The sequence below is a fragment of the Micrasema longulum genome, unplaced genomic scaffold (genome assembly GCF_059751315.1).
Source record: "Micrasema longulum isolate JH-2025_06_02 unplaced genomic scaffold, ASM5975131v1 h1tg002375l, whole genome shotgun sequence".
Taxonomy (NCBI): domain Eukaryota; kingdom Metazoa; phylum Arthropoda; class Insecta; order Trichoptera; family Brachycentridae; genus Micrasema; species Micrasema longulum.
Genome location: NW_028279525.1, coordinates 132076 through 151072, shown reverse-complemented (window position 1 = coordinate 151072; position 18997 = coordinate 132076). Strand labels below are relative to the sequence as shown.

Genomic DNA, 18997 nt, shown 5'->3' with positions numbered 1-18997 from the left:
AATTATGGTTTATAGAAAAAAGATAATTGTAATAGTGATAGTTTTTAATTTTTGATAATGTAATAAGTATGTAATATTTTTCAATTAAAATTATTATTAATGTAGGTTAAGTATGAATAATCGAAGTAATTTATAAGAACCTGCTGACGAGTTGTATGTATGCAACTCAGCAGGAGTTAAATTTAAGACTATTTTGTAAATAGTTTTTTTATCGTGCCGCGCCATGTGGATTTTACTATAGTCTGAAATTTGTATTTTATCACCTACCGGCTGTGAATGCGGCGCGGCGTCGTCAGGACGCAATACCTTACGTAAATACATATTAAGTTCAATGTTAACCCTGAAAATGTATTAGAGGTTCGAGGTGAGGGTTACTGGAGATGATATTTTAACCACAACTTACAACACGCCTATTGTTCTCTGAGCCTGTTTGGCAAGTGTTTTTTTTTAAATAAAATTTTTGCACGCCTTCATATTGCGAGGGCATACTTAATCTTCCCTGCCCAGCCTGTTGTTTTAATATTTCTTACGAGGATTTGCCAAAAATAGTCTCTAGAATGTATGATGTATGCCCGGAGAGCGAATTGGCGATGAACGAAAGTTAGTCAAAAGTTATGGTATTTGAAAGGCGAAGTGAGGTTACTGACTGCATAATAAATGTAAACGACGAATGTCTCGAACAAGTAGAAGAATTTGTGTATCTGGAAAGCATGTTTTCAAGAGATGGAAGAGTAGAAAAAGATGTTGAAAAGAGAGTGAATGCGGGCAACAAAATAAACGGCGCACTAAGCACAGTAATTGCTAATAAAATATGTCAATCGAAGCTAAAGTGGCAGTGCGCAACGGAGTTTTTCTTCCAAAACTTATGTATGGAAGTGAAACATGGAACTGGCAAAAGAAGGATGAAAGCCGAGTGAACGCAGTTGAAATGCGATCTCTTAGACGAATGTGTGGAAAATCAATTTATGACAGGGTTACAAATATACTTGATAATATAAAGAAAGGGTTTCTGAGATGGTTTGGTCATGAAGAATGAATGGACGGCAAAATAATGGTAAAACAAGTACATATGGCGAGAATGCACGGTAACGTGAGACGATGACGGCCAAGGAAGACGTAGCATGATCAGATAATCCAAAATCTAATGTCTGGTCATGTCAAAAGCAGACAGAACCGAAGGGCATGTATGACAAGATGTATGAATGTGGGAGAAGCTAGGAATATATGCCAGGATGGACGTGTGAGGCAGTCCATTCTCTCCGTAGTAGTAGTAGTACTAGCCGAGTTGTTTGGTTATTTTGGTGGAAAATCATTTCAATATTTTAGTTTATAAATTTTGGTGAAAAAAAGAGAAGTGGAGGCGTATCCAGGCTTCCTAAGGTGAGACTGACTGGAACTCGGAACATCCTGTTTTATAAAGCTCAGTTCAATGAGTTGCCAGAAAATTTTAGAGATGCCAGAAACGTCTCTATTTAGAAAATAATGCGTAGGTACATTGGTTAAAAATAGATTATAGTATTTATGTAAAGATTGAACGTGTATTCGTGTTATTACCATCATCATTCCCTTTCCGCGCCTAATGGTGTATAGGGCACTGCATTGGTACACCGATTGCAGCGTATCTTGATCATTGTTTTTTTTAAGACATAAGATTGGGGCTCGAACCACGGACCTTTGATACGTGCGTCCGAGACACTAGCCACCGGACCACAACCCGATCTAATGTTCCTAAGTTTTATAATTAAATAAAAAATAGTACGTAATGTCAATATTATATCTGATTCTTAGTTGGTATTTCTGCGTCCGGGCAGAAGAAAAAATAAAGGAATAGAAAAATCCTGAAAAAGGAAATCAAGTGGACTTATAAGTCCACCTTTTAGTGTAGTGGTTGGAGCATTCATCTACCATGCTTGAGGTCCTGGCGGCCTCCGTGGTGTAGTGGTCAAGACGCTTGACTCACGCACGGATGGTTCTGGGTTCGATTCCCGGTGAGAACACACAAATTAAAAATGTGATTTTTCTCAAGCCTGGTTGTTCTGTAATGTAATTCACCACTGTAATTGGGCCTCCTGGCCTGTTGTGGTGCAAAAAAATGAAATGAATGAAATGAAAAAAATAAATATATACCGATATATTTCATTGTTGCTAGACTGATCATCTTACTTCGCAGGGAACGAAGATTATGCTGATACGCTTCAATCGGAGTACCGATGCAGTACCCCTGCTCCGTTCGGTGCGGAGGGGGGATATATATGAGAAATGACAAGTGGTCGATGTGCTTTTGCAAAATATCCACAAAACTGTACTCGACGATGTCTGATGATAGATTTGTTTTGTTTTTTTTTTTTTATATGTAGTTTCATTATTCAATACCTTGCTTGTAATGTACAAGGTTAATATATACTTCAAAGCGATAGTTATTAATTTGTTTACTTAAAAATATTTACTTTAATGAAAAACTTTATTTCGTTATTTTATGAAAGGATCAGTAAGATGTTTCGGCTGTGACCTGTTTCAAGAGGTAAGGACAGAAAACTCGTCAGAAGAAGGCGGACCGTTGTTATTCGTCAACAGATCTTCCGATCCACCTGAACAGTGTTCGGCATTTGGTGTCCTGCTATCATTGATACCTTTTATTGTCTTCACTATATTTGTCATGTATAATGATACCTCTATTTGTTTTGTTACAGATGGTAGAAGAGGAACAATGGATTATAGAACCAGACTTGTGGGATCTGGACATGCTCATTCGGGTTCTTAAGGACGGGAATGTGCGGCATCGGCTGTATCGGCGCTTCCAGGTAATGTCTTACCCCATGCTTTTTAAACATTATCGATGAGTTCTGTGGTCTTTAAGTTTTTTAATTTATTTATCAATAGACCATTAAACAAAGCCAATTTAAAAATAAATAAAGTATGTTTTGTTTGAAGTTTTGTATTTCTGAAACTACTCCGCGTGTGACGTCTCAAGTTATCTTTCGCTTCTTCTCGATCAGTTCTGCCAATTGGTCCGTTGACTTACCGTTAACCGGTACATTCACAACTGTATTTTTCATTGCTTGATTCATATATATTTATTTATATATACGCCCAATGGGAATTTTTAAGGACATATTTGTGCGTAGAAAATTATTTATGCATAGGAAAGTAGAAAGACACAATGGTATACGGGTGTTCTTTAAACCCCGTCACATCAGAAACCACGATGTTCAGTATGGGCAAGAAGACATATTGGCATATTTTAAAAAATATTTAGAACGAAGAAAATTTGTAAAAATAAAATATTAAAAAGAACAAATGGTTTCTTACTTCTGCAGGAGTGAAGCGAGGGGGGCGCGGCGCGTGGTTAACGGTGTGTCAGACTCCCCCTCCCCCCTCCTCGTTTCTCTCCTGCAGAAGTTAGCAACCATTTTTTTTTTTAATATTCAAAAAAAAAAATATTCGTTCTAAAAATTTATTTTATGCCAATATGTCTTTTTGCTCATACTGATAATTGTGGTTTCGGATGTGACAGGATTTAAAGAACACCCGTATAGTAGACTCGGTGGGAGTGGAAGCGGGAGAGAGATGTTTATAATTGAATTTGATTCAGTGATCGTTTGAAAGAAGACAACTTGCTATCAAAGAAATCAAGACTGGTACGTTTGTTTGCAGACTTAAGAATTCTGGGCATAGGGGAATGAAAACCAAGGTTAGCTCTATGGTTATCGGTATGAAAGAGTAAGTTTTGCCTGAGGTTTCTAGTTGGGATATTTAATTTTATCGAGCTCAGTAGTTCCGGCGCATCAAATAGTGAGGTGAGAATTTTAAATAGGACTAGAAGGTCGGATTTATTTATTTCATATGAACTAGTGACGTTGTTCAAAGTAGTTCGTTTTTATTGAAATATTTTTTCTGATTTATTTTCAAAATACTGCCGTTCAATTTTAATACTCTAATTTTTACCACGTGTAAGGAAACATTTTTTATACCCCTTAAGCCCCCGGGTGGAATACCAGATTTATGTCAAAAAGTGCGTTTCAAACATTTCAGTTGATTGTAGTGAGCACATCCCCGTTGAAATTCAAATAAATTTATGTGCACAACGGTTGTTTGAGTAATACACTATACAGTATATTTTTTTCAAAATCACTTTATTTAAAATATCTAAGTACAAAAAAAAATAAAAAAAATAATTTGGTCATGGTATATGGCGGGTAATATGAACAGATTTATTGAAAAACAACAGCGTTAACGTGATATCGCTCTTATTTAACACAGGTAAATTGCCCTCAGGCAGTTTCTACCCATATATTGGGATCTTCGTCAAGTATACAAAATAGAGCTTAGCTTTGACAATTTTATCATTTTTTTCACTCCGCCGAATTGTCCGCGTCTTAGTGTTATGGTCAGCGCGCATACTATGCAAGAGGTCTCGGGTTCGAATCCCGACATGGTTGACATGAAATATTTATTTAAAACTGCGTTTTTACCCTGGATTATTTCATTGTCTCCAACTGGCACTCGCAGCGTTAGACTGATAATCTCACCTTTATTATTATTAGTATGGATTACTTATATTGCGCCATTTTCGTATTAGAATACCTCAGGGCGCTTTACGTAGTAATTCTATAGATAAATACATTTAATTGAAGCTTTTAAATTTGTAATTTAATTATAACCATTTATTTTGTTGTCACATGCTACGGATTTATTCAAATGGTTTAGAGAAACGTTAGTTTTAAGTTTTTTTCCGAAACATCACTTCACTTTCTCAGCCTCGCACCTCTGCTGGGAGAGCATTTCATGCCATAGGGCCAGCGACCGCAAATGCGCGTTCACTAAATTTAGTGCGCTGTTTGCGTAGACATATAATTACTTTTCCTCTCGCCGTAGACGTAGCCGATCTAAGCGTGAGACGTCTGTCAGCTAGTTCTTCTGGAATCCATAGTTCCCTTAGATATTCCGGAGCAGAGTTGTGCAGTGATTTATACATAAGCCAACAGAGTTTGTATTCGACCCTCTGTGGAAAACGTAGCCAGTGTAATTCCCGAAGTAGTGGAGTGATATGACTGAACTTAGAGATTCCGAAAATAAGTCTCTCTGCAGCATTCAATACAGACTGTAGGCGAGTCATTTTGTTCATAGGTAGACCTGCATAGATACCATTACAATAATCGACTCTAGACACTACAAACGCATTTATTAATTGACGGGCGGCATCAACCGGCAAATTTTTGCGTATGCATTTAATTTGTTTCAGTTGGTAGAAGCACGAACTTATCGTTCTACTAATTTGAGCGTCAAGAAAAATGACAGAATTAAGGAAAACTCCCAGTAGTTTAACGGTGGGTAAAGCGGTACTCCCTACATTGGGTAGGGCCGTATCCTGGATCAAATTCTGTCGTCTGGCTGAAGCCAACCATAGTTGTTCCGTTTTTGATGGGTTTAATGTTAATCTGTTTTCAGCCATCCAGTTTCCGATTTTCTCGATGCATCCATCAATTAAATTGACAAGCACACTTCTCTCGCCTGGTTTGCAATAAAAATAAATCTGTGTATCATCCGCATAGCAGTGAGACCACAATCCGCATTCTACCGAAATAATCAAGATACGCTGCGATCGGTGTGGCGATGCAGTGCCCTTTGCACCATTAGATGCGGAAAGGGAATGATGACGATCCCAGCATGAGTTATCTAACTAATGCAAAGACAAATGAGTATGAATCTATTATGTCGGCGTTCCATCACAATCCTCAGTTTGTGCAGTCGCTGTCATGACCTTAAATCGTTTATATCGTAGTATTTTTCATTTGTCACTAATGTTTCTTCAAATTATCATATTTATTTATTTTGTATCTTCAATAAACAACAATTGTCATCATTATTAAAATAAAATGCAGTCATCGACCGCAGGTTGGCCTTTGATCTCAATTATTTCGTATTAATTTTTGAAACGTAATAAGAAATTCAATCAAAAGATTTATGCTGTAAAATTTTTGGAGTCGATTCTTCCACGCAAGAATCTCAACTCACTACAGAGTGGAATAAATTAAAGTGTTTGTCCAGTAAAATATTTGCCAAAGATGAGAGGCAGATTGAAAACACGATAAATGAAGTTAATATTCCCTGAAAATACGCTCGAAAATGAATGTTACTACTACTACCACCATCACGCCATTTCTCCGTAGGGGTAGGCAGAGAGAATGGACCGCCACGCGCGTCTATCCTGGCATACATTTCTAGCTTCTTCCACATTCATACATCTTGTCATACTTGCCCTTCGGTTCTGCCTGCTTTTGACATGACCAGACTTAAGATTTTAATTTATCTGATCATGCCACGTCTTCCTTGGTCGTCCTCGTCCCACGTTACCGTCCATTTTCGCCATCTATGTGTCCTTTTTTTTTACATTCTTTAGTCGTCCATTCGTTCTACATGACCAAACCATCTCAGAGACCTTTTCTTAATCTTATCAATTATACCTAACTTAGATTTACACTCGCCTGATTTCATTATTCGTAACCCAATCAACCGCGTTCACTCGGCTTTCATCCTTTCTCTGCCAGTTCCATGTTTCACTTCCATACATAAATGTTGGGACTAAAATTACGGTGTGCACTGCACATTAATAAACACGAAAAATATATAAGACTTCGAGCTAAACGATGCCAATCCGTCTTCATCCCACACTGTTTCAGTGGCGACGAGATCTACGAAAAGCCGGAAGATCTATCCCAAAGAGTTCCAAGTTGTGTGACGAATTGACTAATCTTCACATTCTGGACATTGGGGCATAAAAATAAAAGTTGATCTTAGAAGGTTTGATGATAAGCAGATTTTGACTTCTGGTGACACGGTTGGGAACATGAAAAGAAATCGATCGCAACAGAGATGGGACATCACTTATAGCATTAAGTATTTTTTAAATGCACTAAAGGTCCATCTCAGTACTACGTTTCTCCAATGAAGACAGACAAAGATAGTCGAGAGGTGAGAATAGAACGAAGGCGAGGGGAAGTCTCCGAAGAAGTACCCACATTACTTTAAGAAGAAACTGGTTGATGTTTCGGTTCTCCCTGTACTTACAAAACGTCTGACTAATTTGCAAAACTCCAATCTCCAAAAAAAAAAGAATTTACAGGAGGGTGAAAATATAGTATAATTTCAACAAACTCTACTGTTTTTTCACTCTCCTGTAAAAAAAATATTTTTGGAGATTGGAGTTTTGCAAGTTAGTCGGACGATTATGGCTATGAAACTTTTGTGTTCACGAAAAAAAAATACACCAATAATTATCAGTGACACAAAGATCTATGGAAAGGAGACTGCTGGGTATTTCGTTGAGAGACAGAAGAACCGACACACGGATTAGAGCGAGATCAAAAGTGCCACCAGAAATGGAGCTGGGCTGGTCACATAACCGGAACCACATACTCTAGACTCTAGTCTAGATACTCTCTAGATGGACTAAAAAAGTCCTCGAATGGCGACCCAGAACAGGCAGAAGATAACACTAAAATTAGTGTTTTACCATAGTGTAAATTTCATAAAAAAGATAATTGAAGTCGGGCTTATTTGCTGAATTATTTATAATGTGACATATTTTAATACAAGAGAGAATAGACGCAAACTAACTTACGAAAATTCAATAAACGTTATTTGTCCTCAAAATATAATTATGTAAAATTATTCTTATGAATATAACATTTATTATTATTATTGCATATCGTCAGTGATACTGTAATACCGCGTACTATCAATAGATTTTTTGTTAACGGAATCTTAAAAGCGTTCTGTTAATATATTAAACTTATGCTTTTAATCAACCGAAAATACTGAAATATCAGAAAAATGATTATTATTTAGAGTAAAAATAGTATTTATTTTAAACTAACTGCTAAATTTATTGGAATAAATATTGTACTGCAGTACAACATTTTCGTATATAAATATGTTTCTTACTATGTATTCTGTTTTTATTTCGCATTTTACTCAGTTTCAAAATATTTTTATAGACATATTTATATATTTTAATGGTTTTTACTATGTTTTCACTACATTTATTACTTTGTTTTTATTATGTTTTTGCTTCGTTTTTTTACTTCATTTTTACTATGTTTTTACTACAATTTTACTATATTTTTACGACATTTTTACTATGTATTTACTACATTTTTTACCATATGTTTACTCCATTTTTTACCATATGTTTACTCCATTTTTTACTTTGTTTTTCACTTTGTCCTGTATCTTTATAACTGATTCTATATATTGATTACTGTTTTTTATTTTTTTTTTACTGTCTCAGAACGGAGTTAATGGGCTATGTATAGCGTGTGAGCTCGCCAATATATGACAGTAAAAAAAATATTGTCTTTGAATTTCCTAGAGTTTTAACCATCGAAAAAAAAGAAGATTGCAAATCAAATAAACAGACAATGGAAATTTGATGTGTATTATTTTAATAGATTGTTTATAACAGAAAAATACATAGAGAAATATGCATTTTTATTTTTTGTAATAAAAACAGTCTAGTAAATTCGAATAAATAAAAATACGCTTTATATTAACAATATTAATTAAAATGCAAAAATAACAAATACTTGAAAAATAAATATTATTGAGTGTTACAAACATAATTTAAAAAACGGATAGCGATTAAAAGTAAAAACTATCTTTAGTTTAATTCTTATAGCGATAAATACATAAACATTATAAAACAGGAGTTATACAAATACAAAAATAATATTGTAACTAGGCGGCTACCTACACGGTTAAATTTCGAAACACCACGCAATTTCTTATCTCGGCTACGCTATGTAAAATGAAAAAAAATATTTAAATTAATAATTTCATCACGTCATGAAGTCGCCCCTGGGTAGCGCCTGCTAACGTCAATCAACAAAAACATCCTCGTTTTAATTACAATATTTCGGCTACGCCATGAATCTCTTTTTTTAAATAATTTCTCACGTCACAAAGTCGCCCCTGGGTAGCGCCTGCTAACGTCAATCAACAAAAACATCCTCGTTTTTATAACAGTATTTCGGCTTCGCCATGAATTTCTTATAAAAAATGTCAAAACGTCACAAAGCCACTCTCTGAGTGTCGCTACTGACATCATTTACAAAAACATAATTATTTGTGCTTTTTTCGGGTACGCAACATTTTTTTTTTAAATACACCTACCTAACCGATAAAATACTATTAGTAATTAAACCAAGGTGTGCTTTAAAGTTCCGTATGGCCAAATAATATTATTTATTATTAGAATATTATTGACACGTAGTTCAAGCATTGCTGCATTCACGTTGCTTTACTTCTGAGAGCTCAACTGCTATGTTTTTCTATGGTTATGTTTACTGTCATCTGTCATGTATTGGCGAGCTCACAGGCTATACTTACGCCGAGTTAATAACCCTAGTTAGGCAGTCAAAGCAACTTTGCATAAATTATAATTTTGTGTATGTAATATAATGATAATAAATAAATAAATAAACTTTTTCGTAAAAATAAACAAGCCATGCGTGCGGTGTTGCAGTATCACCGGCGATACTATAATTTATACTGTTATTAAATTTTAAGCTAAAATCCAAGTGCAATAGTTAAGTATCCATTTTTTAAAAAACGCGCTGTGAATTAAAATATTCATAAAAATATGTTTAATATATCATTTACCTTAAATTTACGACTTGGTAAAACAAAATGGATAACATTTGGCCGACTTGATTACTCCGCATTTTCTCTCAAATTAAAGGGTAGTGACATTGAAAAGGTGGACTAGCTTAAGTACCTCGGCAGCATTCTAACAGAGACCCTCCTTGAGATATAGAAATTAAATGCAGAATTGAGGCAGCAAGAGCTGCTTTTAATAAAATTAAATCCCTCTTCTGCAATGCTAATCTAAACATGAAAATAAGGCAAGGATTGGTAAAATGTTATGCATGGTCTTTATTGTTGTATGGCTGTGAGACTTTGGCTCTGAAGGTGAACACCATGAACAGGCTGGAGGCTTTTGAGATGTGGTTGCATCGTAGAATGCTTAATATATCTTGAACAGACCCGATAACGAACTCAGAAGTCTTATGTCGAGCTAGAATGAACAGAGAACTCTTATCCACCATAAAAGTTCGTAAAATTTCGTATCTGGGGCAATTATGCGTGGAGAAAAGTACCACTTGCTTCATTTAATTTTAAATGGCAAGATTGAGGGTCACAGAGGGGCTGGAAGAAGACAGATGTCCCGGCTGCGAAATATACGAGACCGGACTGGCTTCAGGACTGTGGAGCAGATTTCCGGGCAGCACAGGGCAGAGAGACTTTTGCCAGAGTGATCGCCAACGTTGGGGATACCTGACAGGGCACTAAGAGAAGAAGAAATTATATCGTTTTCCTGAGAAAAATTCAACCAAACATTTTTTTTTTTAAAACCCGTTAGGGTTATATAAAAAATATTATAAGGTCAAGTCATGTTATGTCTCGTCTAGTAAGTGTAGTCATCATAAATAGAAAATTTTCGTCAAGATCGTAAAACAACGACAGATGTGCGAAAAATACGACATTGACTTTCGTTTATATTTGATATTGAAAAAGTGATATAAAATCTTTTTTTTCCAGGTTTGAAAATATTTTTTTTAACTAATCCAAGTATCAAATGATGTACTTTTGTGCTTATCAGGTTGTGAAAAAATTATTGAAACAACCCTCACGTTAAGTTGAAGAAAATCACACGCGTCTTTTTTCTACGATCATGACTATTTGTTTACTATTTTTTTTTGATAAAAGATTTGTTGACGTGTTTTAATAGTAACTGTTTTTTTTTTATATAAAAAAATATTTTAGATGTAATAAATAAAGTTGAAACCAAGAATGTGAATGAGGAAGTTCAACTCTACGGGAAATTGGAAATAAAAAAGTAATCTTATATGTAGTAAAAATTAGAGCATTGAATTGTACGGTAAAGTTTCTTATAAAAATGTATTTAATTTTTTTTTTTAATTAAAAAGAATTACTTTGCATGACGTCACTAGTTCTTCTAAATAAACCTATGATAAGAGAGTAGAGATAGATATCCGGTTTACGGTAAGTAAACTCACCAATCAGCAGAAATCATCGAGAAGATGGGGAAGCGAACTTGAGACGTCACACGCGAAATGATTTAAAAAATACAAAACATTAAAAAACCATAGCGCTGATAATAGGATACCCGTTATGAAAAATATAAAATCTCTTTTGGCGTACACTGTAAGCATAATTTATGAGGAAAAGGGAAATTAAATTTAAAAAACCCGTTATTTTATTGGTTGCAATAAGGGATAAATTGTTTTTAGTTCTAACTTATTAAAGTTCGTAAATAAAATATATATTTTTTTAGCCAATGAGAAGGTTATAAACCCTTATATAGACATAATGGACTTGTAATTGAGGACCGTTTTCACAAAGTAAATTTTTTCGAACGATATACGTGCGAAGTTGTAGCGGTTCAAGTATCGCGAATTTTAACAAAACGAAATATCTACACTTTAAAATATTTTTTTGGGGTGTTAAGTTTTTTAAAATCGAAAAAAAATCACAAACAAAACATTATTTCGACCGAGAAAAAAGATTTGAAGAAACTTCTGGCCTACTGTATAATAATAATAAAATAATATAATTTAAATATATTTTGTTATCATTTTATTTGTGCTATTATGTATATAAAAAAATATAGGAGGTAAATATCTAAATGTGTATATTTACATAGGTACTTATATATGTCAGTAGACATATAATTTTCCAAAAAATCAGTTTAAAATGATTTCACGCAAAAGTAAACTAATTTAATTCCCAACATAAGTCAATTTTCCATACATTCCTATCACAAAAATATGTAGATATTTCTTTTTTGTGAAAATTCGTAAATTTAGAACAGTTTTATAAGTAATTCTACTGATTCTTCATTATTGATTTTTAGTATATGTAAGGATTTTATATATCTATAAAATGTAATTTTTATTTTATTTAAAATCGTAATAGTTTTATTTTTAACGTGAGAAAACCTTCCCCTGAAAAAATGACATTTTGTAGATATTTCGCTTTGTTAAAACGGCCCTCAATTATGATGCATAAGATTAACCTAAATATGTACGAAGTTGTTAGTTTGTCCAAATTTTTGTAGACAAGAACCGGATTCGACCTCCCGGGAAGCTGTAATATTAGCATATTACAACAGAGATGGAGAACATTTTAGAGAAGGCCACTTAAATCAGCCAATGACAGGTCGTAAGCCCTGTAGTTGCCTAGACTTCTATATTCCCTTCTCTTAAATGTTTTCCATCACTGTTGTAATATGTTAATATTAACTTAAATAGTCCATACTCAATTTACTTGTACAAAAAACGTCAGCGGGTAGTTATAATAATTCATCTCTGCGCCATTTTATTCTCATTTGCGCCAGTGGCGAACGGTGACTTTTTTAAAAACCTTTCCGTCACTGTCCCAAAATCCTCCGCGTGTTACGGTGCTGTGTAGTCATTACACATGTAAAAAATTGAGATTTTAAATCGTAAAAATGTAATATTCATAGGCGATTGCTTCAATTATTTGTAGTTAGAGTCAAACGTGATTATTAAAAAAAAATCTAATTGCTAAAAACATTAAAAAATCATTAGCTCATGATCTCAGCGCGCGCGAAAGAACCTTACTTGACGAAAGTCGGGGAGCTACTAACGGGCGTCTTAGGGGTACTAGAAACTTTGATGTTCGCGCGTGTGACACCTGAAATCGTCTCTTTCGCTCCCGAATATACCTGTATTATCGAGAGTGAGACATAAAGAGTGTGTGAGACAACTAAATATTAGGATTACTATTTTACCACGTACGCAACATTCGACACATTGGTAAACTTTCCATTGTATGGGTGATTTATCTCCGATCTTTGATGAAATGCTTTTTCTGTTCCCAATCAGCATTAATTATTTAATTATTAATGAGATAGACCAGATCTTGTCTTGAGGTAGTAATTTTTATTTTTTTTGTCCTAGCTTTAATTTTATTTAGTTGTATTTTATTTTATTAGTGCCTGTATTTATTATAAGAAATTGTATTTTCCATCGTTAGAATGGACTGAAGTCCATCAAATAAATAAATAAATATTTTTTTAAAAAATGACTGATACGTAAATGTATAACGGAGATATACCGAAAATCTCAACCCATAATTAATTATATTTATGGAGATATTAAAGTTATTGATGCAATGTGTACTCGCTACGCATCACCGGGAAGGGTTTTGTTTTCATAATGAGGAAGTTCAGTGGTTTTTTTCAATTTTTTTATTTGTTAATAGACTGTTAAACTAAGTCAATTATTTTTTTTTAAATTTTTACATAGGTATCGTATTATCGGCGCTACGATTTTTTTAAGTCTTGTATTTCTGAAATAACTCCGCGTGTGACGTCAGAGGTTCATTTCCGCTTATTCTCATTCAGTTCTTCCTATTGGTCCAGAAGCGACAAGCAGACCGGAAATCTTCCATAGCTCTCAGATCATAGGTTGATTCACATGAACCAGTGACGTCATTTAAAGTAGTGCGTTTTTATCAAAATATTTGTTATTATTTTTTCTGTACATTTTCAGGAAACTTTGCCGTACAATTTAATGCTCTAATTTTTACCCCGCGTAAGAAAACATTTATGTATACAATTTCCCGTAGGGCTGAAGTTCCTCATTTGTACCTGCACGTACATACATAGGTATAAAGTATATACCCAGCTTCCTTTTCTGTGGTTTTGTGTGAATACAACATCATCTCTCCGCTTAAGTTGCTGACAACAGAAGACGGAATACTTACTTATTTTTAATTAAAATATTTATTTCCAATAATCCAACGATTAAACTTAAACAACAATTAACAATATTTTGAGTTTGTCCAAATTTTTGTAGATAAATGTTCTTCACCTCTGTTGTAATATGTTAATATAAACAGCTCCCCAGGGAGTTGAATCCAGTCCTGGTCTACAAAAATTTGGACAAACTCTAAATATTGTTGATGAATCCACCTGGTCCATGAAGAAGTATAGAAATTGAAAAATAAGATTTTTGACGTTGCCTAGTATGTAGGTGAAATAATTCAATTAGATAAATCTCTCCCGCATAAATAAAGGTTTCAGCTGTAATTTCACAAACATCAACAGATGAAAGAATTGAAGAAATATAGATGTTCAAATATGGGCAGAATGGTGAATGTTACACAGTGTGTAAAGTGGCCACTTAAACCAGCCATTGACAGGTCATAAGCCCTGTGGATGTCTAGACTTCCATATTACCTTCTCTTAAATGTTCTTCAACTCTGTTGTAATATGTTAATATAAACAACAATTAATAACTTTGCGATAAATGTAGGTATGTTTTTCATTATTTTCACATATGCAAAAGTTAAAAAAATAAATCAATGACGTTTATTAGATATATTACCAAATAATATTGCAACAAAAATGTTGACCCTGAGCTCCGCCACGTGACTGCCACCGTCCTTTCCGATCCTTCTAAAAATGAATAATGCCAAAAATTGACACATGCACCGAGCGGAGCGCCACTAACGTCACATAAAGACGGGCGGACGAAAGAACTGGTGTCATATCTTCGGGAACTACACTGGCTACGTTTTCCACAGAGGGTCGAATACAAACTCTGTTGGCTTATGTATAAGTCACTGCACAACTCGGCTCCGGAATATCTAAGGGAACTATGCATTCCAGATGAACTAGCTGACAGGCGTCTCACGCTTAGATCAGCTACGTCTACGGCGAGAGGAAAAGTTATTATACCTCTACGCAAACAGCGCACTAAATTTGGTGAGCGCGCATTTGCGGTCGCAGGCCCTATGGCATGGAATGCTCTCCCAGCAGAGGTGCGAGGCTGTGAAAGTGAAGTGATGTTTCGGAAAAAACTTAAAACCCACTTGTTCTCTAAATCATTTGAATAAATCCGTAGCACGTGACAACAAAATAAATTATTTTAATTAAATTACAAATTTAAAGCTTCAATTAAATTAACTTAACAATAGAATCACCATGTAAAGCGCCCTTGAGGTATTTTATTACGAAAATGGCGCTATATAAGTTATCCACAATAAATAAATAAATAAATAAGTATACTATAAAAGGAAAATGGTCCTTAGGAAGTAATGTTCGAAATGTTATTCTCCAAATAGAGAAGCTTCAAATAATATCTGTAATCTGCGATCTTACTTCAGTAGGAAAAGACACCGACTGGCTTTTGAGATGTATAAATAAAGTACTTATACATTTTGTATTTAGAAATAAGCTGAAGTAATCGGGCAGTTTGTTTTGCCCACTGGAAATGGGCCGGGCGCTGGGTGCACTTATAGAGGTTTATGTTTATTTTTTTAGGACGATATAAACGGTGACCTTATTTTCCCATAATTAAAACTACTATTTTTTTTATTTATTAATATACATTTTTTTTTACAAATACATTATAGGTAAAACAGAGTATTAAAAAAATAACGGCTAATTACATAGCAATGAAATACATATTACCAGTAAAACTACTAAACAAAAAAACCCACGAAGGCATGGCCTGTTCGTGGGTATACAAGAAATGCTTATGTATTTTTGCTCCTATAATAAAAAGACAGGTATAATATTTTTCCGTAATATAAGAAAGAGGAAAGAAAACATACTTTTTTGTTTTATAGTAATTAAAAAAGGAAATAAATAAATAAAAAAAAACAATATTCCTTATTATTAAAGGGCGACAAAATATATCATAGAAAAAAAGAGTTAATATTTTTAGTTTAAATCCAGGATAGTGCGTGTTTTTTAAAAGAAGAAAAAATTTGAAAGTTTGGGATCAATAAAATATTATCAGTAAAAAAGAATAAAAAAAAATTTTGAGAAATAAAATATGCACGTCCGTGCTAGCCTCGTTTTACAATGTGGTATTTCTAGCACACGATTCCTTCTTTGACTTGATCTATTTGAATTGCTATAAAACATTATTATATATAGTGATAGGTGAGCTGCGCGTAATAGCTTATATGTACGATTCGCCTCTGATTTGCGCCTCGCTACGGTCGGGTACTTAATGGGCGAGTTTATCTTATAATATGCGGCCGGGTCGCCAATGGGCGCCTTATCTACCCGTATTGGGATGCGAATGTCAGTGTCGATGACTCCCGCTCGCTCCTCCATCAGCCGGGGTGGGGCGATACTGCCCCGGCGCGCCGTCATACTAACTACTAACCTCTGACATTTGTCCCACTCGGCACTCGGACCATCTCCCGGCGCACCGACAGCGGCGGGCGTGCCGTCTGCCGTCTGCTGCCTGCCGCCTTGTGAAATTGGACGTAGTAATGCAGAAAGCAGCCAGTAATAGAAAAGTGGAACTGAGATAATAGCACTTTTGTGAAAAGAGTGAATAATTAAATCTACACAACAGCCAGAATGTTTTTTTACTTTGACAAATGATAAATAATGCATACATCATGTGAATTTTGCAGAAAACAGACACCCTATAGTCCTTAAAATGTAACATGATTAGAATGACAGTTGTCAGAAAAAGTGACGACATAACTTTGTAGTAACGCCAAAGGAGTTATTTATATTGACACAAGAAAAATCATTTGTATCTGGCGTGATAATTTATTTTTTTAATACAATGCTTGAAACATAAATCAACATTAATATATAAAATCAGCTTTAAAACTAAAAGAAAACTAAAATAAACCTAATTATTAACGACGTTCTTACAAGGTTACATCATTTTGCAAAAACGTTAGAGATGGGACAAATCGATCAATGTAAATTGATCGAATAAAAAAATCATTCATTTGATTTTGTTCATCAGGTATTTTAAAATCAAAGCATTTATAAAATTAAAATACAGGTAAACGTCGTTTTGCGCCGGTTCGATTTATGCCGATTTACATTTATTATGCCGGTTGGTGCCGGCGTGGGATTCCCCGGTTCGGCCGACTCCAAACGACAGTAGCCGCCGCGATTCTATTAGCAGACACACTTTTACACGTTGTTTTATTATATTACTGTGTCCGCAATCAGCCTATTGTGTGTGTGAAATTGTTTCCGAGCTAGTTATCATTTTGTTTTTAGAAAAATAAAAAGGTATGATCATATATTTTTATTTTATTATCATTAAAATTAAAAGAATATTCTAATATTTGTAGCTTATTCTATGATTCTGCCAGTAAGGAAGCAACAATCAAAGCAACTGAAATTGAATGCTTTTTTCAAATAAGTGTGAGTATTTAATTTAGTAAAATTAAATTACAATGGGTAAAGTAATGGAGAATGCACATACTTATGACTTTTTACCCTTTGTTTTTCAGAAATCATTATTTACAAAACCACACTCACGAAGGATGGGATACCAAAAATAAAATAAAATACTTAAACTCATTAAAATAGCATTATTTCAATTCATTAGTAAACCCAAAGAAAATTTGTTGATAATGATCCTTAAGATAAAAATAACTTTATTTAATTTACTTACAAATAACTTTGAATTATCTATCCTTACCTCTGTTCTGTATAAATACATTTAACTCTTTAAAAAAGATACCAGTCTCGAAGATGTCGCGAAAGCGATGAAACCGGTCACTGGATATTTCAAATTTGTGGATTAAAGTATCACTCGTGTTTTATTTATATAATAAACCAATGTCTCATTTTTTCAGAATTGTAGACTGGCCGCTTTTTGCATAACTACGTATGATTGTTCCGGCATACACAATACGGACTTTGCGCAATTCTTATCACGGTTAACTTCCTATTCCTATTTAGATATATATAGTGTTCAACGTAAATTAAGAAATTACTTCGTCGTTTACTAGTTAGTAGAGCACGTTGTGGTACTATGCATAAGGTTCTGGGTTTGGTCTCCAATTGGGTCAACATGAAATATTTACTTATTAGGCGAAATTATTTCTTACTTTTTTCAGTGTAAGTTGCGTCTATTTTTTTCTAAACGAAGAGAACAAGAGGACAGAAAAAAAAATTAAAACAAATTAGTAAATAATGTAATCTCCTTCATTATTTTACAACAAATTAGTCAATCATTATTTTACAACAAATTAGTAAATAATGTAATCTCCTTCTTTATTTTACAACAAGTTAGTCAATAATGTATTCTCCTTCATTATTTTACAACAAATTAGTCAATAATGTATTATCTTTCATTATTTTACAACAACTTAGTCAATCATTATTTTACAATAAATGTAGTCTCCTTCATTATTTTACAACAAATTAGTCAACGATTCGTGGCATCTTCACCGTATCAAATATCGTGTGCAGCTTTGGCAGCTTTATTCCCTCGATTGAACGCGAACAAAAGGAGATGTCGAAAATCCTCACTTTCGTCTACTTGACATTCCGTTTTGGAGGCTTGTAATCAAATATAAAAATAAATGTAACGTAAAAGCAAACGCAATATCTTTTAGAGCAGAAAATTTTCTTTCGAATAATGTTCAACCTTTAGAATTTTTTAAAACTTTTGGTACCCATTTTAAAATTTGGAAAAAAAAAACAAACGGCTTTTATTGACACCTGATATTTTAAGTTATTTTTGTGTAAGCGTATGATTTATATGACATTCTATCCTCTCCGCCTACCCCTAAAAAAAAATGGCATGATGTTGTTTTGTTGTTGTTGTAAGCGTAATATATTTTTGCAGTAATGTTGAATCGGGTTGTGGTCCCGTGGCCTAGGTCGCGGATTCATGGATCCGAGATCCGAGGTTCGAACTCCGCTTAACTCCAACTTGATTTCCGATTAAAGTAATTGGTTAAATCATAAGAATGCAAATATTAAAAAAAAAAAAAAACATGGAAATATATTTAAGCAGGTTTTCTTATTTTTTCCACGTACATAAGAATTAAGACGCTTTTAATAAACCTTTATATTTGTTATGCATCCCAGATTAAAAAAATTCTACATTTAGGCATTTCTCATGAGATATCTTGGTCATTCAGCATTTTTGTACTGTCTACATTT

The 18997-nt window shown here is 34.0% G+C and overlaps 1 protein-coding gene across 1 annotated transcript in view; it reads left to right on the top strand.

Moving 5' to 3' along the window:
* Positions 1-2680: 2680 nt before the first annotated feature.
* Positions 2681-18997, top strand: part of Pat1 (Protein interacting with APP tail-1) — a 48875-nt gene continuing 32558 nt past the window's right edge. Inside the window, exon 1 of the mRNA XM_088240191.1 lies at positions 2681-2801. Coding sequence (XP_088096317.1) covers positions 2691-2801 — 111 coding nt within the window. The 5' untranslated portion in view covers positions 2681-2690. The remainder of the gene's footprint in view (positions 2802-18997) is intronic.